At 31.6% G+C, this 7,216-nt stretch overlaps 1 protein-coding gene across 1 annotated transcript; it reads right to left on the reverse strand.

The window, feature by feature from the left end:
* Positions 1-5,495: 5,495 nt before the first annotated feature.
* Positions 5,496-6,376, reverse strand: LOC124535393. Its single transcript, XM_047111601.1, has 2 exons — positions 5,948-6,376; positions 5,496-5,564 (listed from the first exon to the last, which is right to left on the reverse strand). The coding sequence occupies exons 1-2, from the start codon at positions 6,374-6,376 to the stop codon at positions 5,496-5,498; spliced, it is 498 nt and encodes a 165-aa protein (XP_046967557.1).
* Between the last annotated feature and the right edge of the window lie 840 nt (positions 6,377-7,216).

Below are 7,216 nucleotides of genomic sequence, written 5' to 3' on the forward strand. Positions count from 1 at the left end.
TGTTCGGCTACGCCCGGATGTGATTTGCAGGTTCAAACTTTTCCATTTATAATATTAATACAGGAGTTAATAGCAAATGACTACAATGCTTGTCAGTTTAGTCTGTAACAAAAACTCGCACGGGAAAATATACGCAGTATAGTATACATGTAGTTGTGAATAGTCTCTCTTCAAAATATTAGTATAAAATGTTTGTCAGTTTCTAGAACTTTACAATACAATTTCATCAATTAAAAGTTATGAAACAACGTTTAGAAAAAAACTTGAAATCAAAAGAGGTTATATTATATTAAATCGTCACAAAACCTATTTGTTATATTAAATATATACCAATGCATATGTCGTTTATTTTCATTTAAAAAATTATATTCTGTTATAATAAACATCACTCCGAAATCACTTCATAATTCGATTATTTGTTAATACAGCCGTAGCGTTTATTATTTCAAAGGCCATGAAACAAAAGATAAACAATGAATAAGGCGGACAAGCGTGAAGATTCCCGTTATAAATGATGCATGGATGACGTCACACGATCACGAAATGTAAAATGAAATACGTGTTAATTTTGTATGTACATAGAAATGACCTTTATTGAAAAGAAAATTCCTTGCATTATATTCGCTTAGAATTGATTTTTACTCGTTTATGTTATATAAAAGCGCATGATGTGGTGCATGCAGCGCTTGTACATACGATCGAGGCTAATCGTGGACCCAAAAAAATTATGAAAAAAATATGGTTTGCGCAAAATAGCACGCATAGTATGCGCAAACATACTTTTTGCGTCTTTTCATATTTAATCTATTCTGTGCGCTCTGTCAGGCAGCGTCAGGTCAGCCAAAGCAAAAAAGTCATCTGAAACATATCTGTGATCTTATATGTCGTGATCAAATTTATTAAGCCATAACATCTGCGAGGCATTAAAATGATCATCATCTTCACATATAGCCCATGAAAGGCTCAGAATGTACATTAACAATTAACTAATTATGCTGTTAAACGAATGTTTTGTAAAACTTTGCAAGGCTTTTCTCTTTGGCTCAGGGAATGTAGATTATCTTATATATTCTTTAAAATGTCTGAAGCTTTTCTAGCGCCGCGTGAAATTATTTAATGAACTCGAGTTTATGGGTAACTGTAGAATTTTGCGGTAAAAATTTACCCTCCAGAGAATGTCTGAAAGGCTTCTCATATTATTTTGCTCAGTTAAGCGTCATAAATTGAAACAATCCTTTAATCTTTAATGATTTATTGTAAGAATATAAGACGTATCAACTTTTATAATGGCGAGAGGCTATAAAACAATACATATGTTATGGCTGCGCTATTTATAAGCAAAGACTAGAAGGTTTTTGAAATAAATGCTATACTTATAAATAAAGGAAATTTGCTTTTTATTTATTTATTACAATAATGACTATCTAGCTGTATGTGAGATATCATAGTGCACAAAATCAAATACAGACCACATTTAAGACACAATCAGAGAGTTGAGGCGCATCTTAGCCAATGATTTTGGTTTATAACCCAGGCAAGCACCACTACATATTTGTGCTTAATTTGTGTTTATAATTAATGAAGGAAAGCATCGTAAGGAAACCTGCATGTGTCTAATTTCATCGAAATTCTGCAACATGTGCATGTGTGGAATATATTCCAAACCCTTTCTTATTAGGAGAGGAGGCCTTAGCCCAGCTTTAGGAAATTTACGGGCTGTTTTTTTTCTTTTAATTATTTATAACTTAATGACTAACTTTATGCAAAATAAATTCCGTATCATGTTGATATTTTCAATCAATTCTTTCAAAATCAATTTTATTATTTGGTCGATCGATTTTTTTTATATAAAGCTAAAACTACAGATGTTTTGTTTTTTGTTACAGCTTGCTATATCAGCTATTTAAGTTTATATCGATATAGTAATCCTTTTTTAACAACCAACGTCCTTATCGCAGTATTCGATCGCAGTAATACAAATATTCTTAGACGACTTCCGTGGTCGAGTAGTGTGTACACTGGTTTCATGGGATCGCCATTCCGAAGTCCCGGGTTCGTTTCCGGCCGAGTCTATGTAGTACAAGTTCATTAGTATTCTATGTTTTCTTGGGTCTGGGTGTTTGTATTGTCGTTACTTCTGAATATCCATAACACAAGTGCTTTAGCTACTTACATTGGGATCAGAGTAATGTATGTGATGTTGTCCAATATTTATTTATTTATACGTAAACGCCTGCTATGTGAAAATGTACTCGTGACGGACGATATATCGACAGCATCAGTCAATCTTTCGTACTTTAATAGACGTCTTATGAAACTAGCTGAACCATTATCATAAAGACTGGAAGTGTATTCAAATTAATAAATTCAATTAGTGTTTTACTGTGTCGTAAAACTACCCATACATCTAACATGCACTGAGAAACTCCATTTTTTCGGCTGTTTTTACGACTTCAGTAGGAACGTTTTTATGACGCAAGTCATATAGTGACACGTATATTTTTTCTGTATTAATAAATTATTATCCAGGCCTGGTACATGGTTGACTTTGTTTTTTATATTCTGACACAGCTTTGCATGTAATAAGCGAGAGTGGATCAAACGTAAAATATAAATGTTAGACTCGAGAAACGCAGACATTCGACAATTACAATAGAACAACGATTTTAAAAAAAGGGTTTTTTATAACAAAAATGAAACAGTCGGTCTGTATAATCATACTTGTTAGGGTGGTAGGGCTTTGTGCAAACCTGCTGGTTAGGTACCACCCACTCATCAGGACACAACAAATCTCAGTATTTCCCTTTGACAGGTTATAGATTATATGATGAACCTACCAAGACGGGTTTTACACGGAATTGTACCACAAAATAAATAATTGTTACACAAGTAACTTTTTTTTTATATTTAATTTTGATTTTATACTAGTAGTCGCCCGCAGCGTTGCTCTCATTTATGGTGTTGTTTGTCACGTGTCAGGCAAAAAAGTAGCCTATGTCCTATCTTGGAGTTCAAGTTTGCTTCATATTTCCTCAAATTCGGTTTCGTCGTAAAAGAGTTACTTTCACATTTATAATCACTACATAGTATGAAACAAATTTGCTTTCTACGCTTGTCCCTTGTACGCTTAAATTTTTGAAACTACGCAACATATTTTGTTGCGGTTTCTTTTAACAGATAGAGTGATTTAAGAGGAAGGTTTTTGTACATAATACATGGACAATATTGTAAATAAACACTGATAATTTAAGAAGTTTTTAATGTGATGTCGTAAATGAACTAATTATCTAGTATATTTAGCATCAGTATTGCACCCGTGCGTAGCCGGGGCAGGCTAGTATTAATATAGATTACGAACTTGTACATTGTACATATATTCACTTATAATTTACTATGTTCTCGTTCAATATCCCTTTAAATAAAAATTTAGAACGATATCTTATTAAAAAAAATAACAAATTATAATGGGATAAAAAAATAACAAATCAGCAGAGGGATAAAAATCTCTCATAGCCTGAGCTGTCTCCTTTTGACTGCACACTAGTTTTACATTCATTATATATTTTTTATTATTATATGTTTCTTTGTTTATGTTGTTTTTATATTCATTTTTTGTATATATTTTTTTCTTTATATGTGTGTATGTCAATAAATGTTTTTTTTCTTTCTTTTCTTAATGTCGAATGTCTGCGTCTGTCCTAATTCTTTTCCTACTTGTAATGGAAGGTTTTTAGTGTCACGCCTCATAGGGATCATATACTCACCGCGAGGCCTTGTGTTACTTAATTCATTACATGTTCGGATAAAAGCTAGTACAAAGTATTCCAGTGTTTTATTATTATGATGGATGGAGTCGAGATGGTCCTTGGATAACTTAAATGGATCTTAATATACTTTATATACGTCTGATATATGTATATATTTTGAATAGTTTAAACACATTTTGGACTTAATCCTTACGTATACGTAGTATTACTGTTAACTTGTCGAGAAAGTTTATGAATCACAAGTATATAATAGATTTAAATATTTATATACATATACTGAAAGTATAACAAACATAAAAGTTTTGAAGATATTTGTGTAATCAATATTTTTACTAACAAATTCGACGCGGTAATTACATGTACAACTCTCACGTAACTATAGTTATTTAATAGTTCGTATATACTTTTATAAAATAGAATTAAAATATTAAAGGTAATAAATAATGCATTCGAAAATTCAGATAAAATAATTTTAAATTTCGAAGCAAGACAAAATTAATCTTACAAATATTTTAATCTATGTCAAAATGTATTCGCATATTCTATGTAATTACACTAACCCAATCAACCTTCAAACCGCAACAGCCATATAAAAGCCAGCCGTAGGTAATTCTATCATTAATGAGCATTAAAAGATAAAAAAAATACTGAAATAGCATCTGTAAACGTTTTTTCGCTGGAGAAACGTATTATCTTTTGGTAAGGTGATCCTTAAGAGGAGAGGATACGTTTGGAGATTGTTGCATCGCAAGTTTCAAGTAAGATTCACGTGTCGCATAGATAGCCAATGCAATCGCAAGAGGTCAAAGGTCTGATCAAAGGTGACTCGGTAACCACAAATGACACAATATTTTATTTCAAAATATTTTTCTATCTATTTAATATTTTATTTCGTTTATTTTTTAAAAGTGACTTAATAAATTTCTATCATTAAAATAGACCTAGATAGAAAAAATAAAAACAATTTTATTTTTTGTTTTAATTCTGACTTTTTTGCATTGGACTCGAAAAGGTTATTTACGCCACTGCACAAGTCCCACCCTTTATCTCACAATCTGTATTTAATCTTAAACAGCTGTAATATTAAGTCAAATAAAAATTAATAGTTTTATGTAGCCATTATCAATACAAATATATTGTTATAATAACTAAAAAAAAAGTGAATATTCTTTAAATAAAAATATTACGATGCATAAAAAAAAGAATATTCAAAAATTTTATAATATTTATCAGCCAATTTAAGATCGCTATGTAACAGTTGCGGTCTTACAAAGAGTTCGCTTCAAAAGAACGATCAAAGCGAACTCAGAAAGCGTTCAAGAAATAGTTTCATGTTGCGCTTACGTTAAGTGTTTGAGAAAACGTAGACAATTTTAATACATGTTTCTTCATGCTTAACTAAAAAAAATAACGCGTCTTTCCTAAAACAATTAATAACACAGTGGGTCTTTTGTATAGATAATTATATATTTTTAATTATTATTTTTTTTTTTTTAAAAAACATCATTAAATATTATAATTCTAATATATTATTATTTTTTTATTTTAAACTGTTTTGAATTTGAATTCTACTATGAAGGCACTAATTAAAAAATCAATCATCAATCAATCATACACACATAAGACTTTATTTGTGTATCCTACACAAAAGCCTCCCAATATTTCCTCCAGGATTTTTTAACATAATAATTTACATGAGCATTAAAGTTATTCATCATCCTCCCGCCCTTATCCCAATATTATTTGGGGTCGGCGCAGCACGTCTCCTGCTTCCATAATTCTCTGCCAGACGTCATCCTACAAGTAACATTCTTTCTAACCATATCCTCTTTCACACAATCCATCCATAGTTTCCTTGGTCGTCCTCTACCTCTATAGCCATCCACATCCATGCTCAAGGCCTTCCTCACAATATGTTCCTCATTCCTCCGCATTACATGCACATACCCTGATAGCCGCCTTCCACATAACTTCTCGGCTATCGGTGTCACTTTCAAACTTTCTCTTATGTACTCATTCCGTACTCTATCCATTCGCGTAACACAACACATTTGTCTTCCACTCATCCCTTTTGTAGCCCAACACTCTGATCCATATAGGACAGCAGGTCTGATCATGTTTTTAAAGATTTTTCCCTTAAGCTTAGGGGGAATATGGTGGTGACAGATTGTTTCCGTAACCTGCCGCCATTTCGTCCACCCTGTGTTAATCCTGTGCTTCACCGTTCGATCTATTTCGCCATAGCCTTGAATGAGTGAACCGATATACCGAAAGTCAGAGCAGACTGGAAGGGCTGCGCCATCAAGCGCTATGGCTTCAGGACCGGAGAAATCGCCGAAATCGTAGAACATATATTCAGTCTTTGCTCTACTGATTTTCAGGCCAATATTCTGCAGTTTTTGTTGCCAATCCTCCAATCTGCTCTGGATCTGAGGTCCATCTTCACCAACCAGTACAATGTCGTCAGCAAAAAGCATGCACCAGGGTGCGTTCTCATGTATGTCCGCCATTAAAGCGTCCATAATCAGCAGGAAGAGGTAAGGACTTAGAGTCGACCTTTGGTGCAAACCTACAGCCACATTGAACCGGTCGGTTTTGCCGGCAGACATTAAAGTTATTCGTTTTATATTATTAAACAATTATTAAAATCGTTTGTTAGCCGCTTTCTGAGAAAACTTAAAATAACGTTTATAAAACTGAAGCTATAATCATATAAAAAATATTGTTACCCATTTTAATTATCTCACGCGCTATTTTACAACTTAATAATAATAGCGCAATCATTAAGGCACATAAAATTAAATCGTTATATATTTTATAAAATAAAGCGCTTAATCGTTTACTAAATTAATATTTATCAGATAAATAAATCGAGTGGCTTGTGAGCAGCGACGATTATACAACGCTTTTACTTTGATTATTATCATTTCGTATTTCATAAACTGAAAACAAATTTCCTATTTTATATTTTGATACATTTTTAAATAACTTCATTGATTAACTAATATGACTTTTATTGTGAAAGGGTTCTATCTCTTTCTTTGCATCTTTCAATCAATTTTTACATGTGTAATTCTAAACACCGTATTTTTTATATGTATGTATTCTAATGATACAATCTTATTATAAACTCTTTTCATATATATTTAAACTTTCACCCGAAATATTTATTTACATTGGTTACAAACATAGCTGATTAAAGTGATATTAAAAATGACATTACCCTAAAATACAGATTATCAGATGGATAAAATTCATATCAATAGACAAGTTCACTGTATGAAATATAAGAAATATTCTATATCGGGATATAAATCATTCTTGTCTATTTGTTGGTAAAAATCATTCATTCAAATTCGTCGAAATTGGAGAATTTTAAAAAAGAAAACTTAAAAAATTGAATTAATATAATGATATTTTGGTTTGTATTTATTTTCTAAATCAATTTA

This window comes from Vanessa cardui, chromosome 14 (assembly GCF_905220365.1).
Source record: "Vanessa cardui chromosome 14, ilVanCard2.1, whole genome shotgun sequence".
Classification (NCBI taxonomy): Eukaryota; Metazoa; Arthropoda; class Insecta; order Lepidoptera; family Nymphalidae; genus Vanessa; species Vanessa cardui.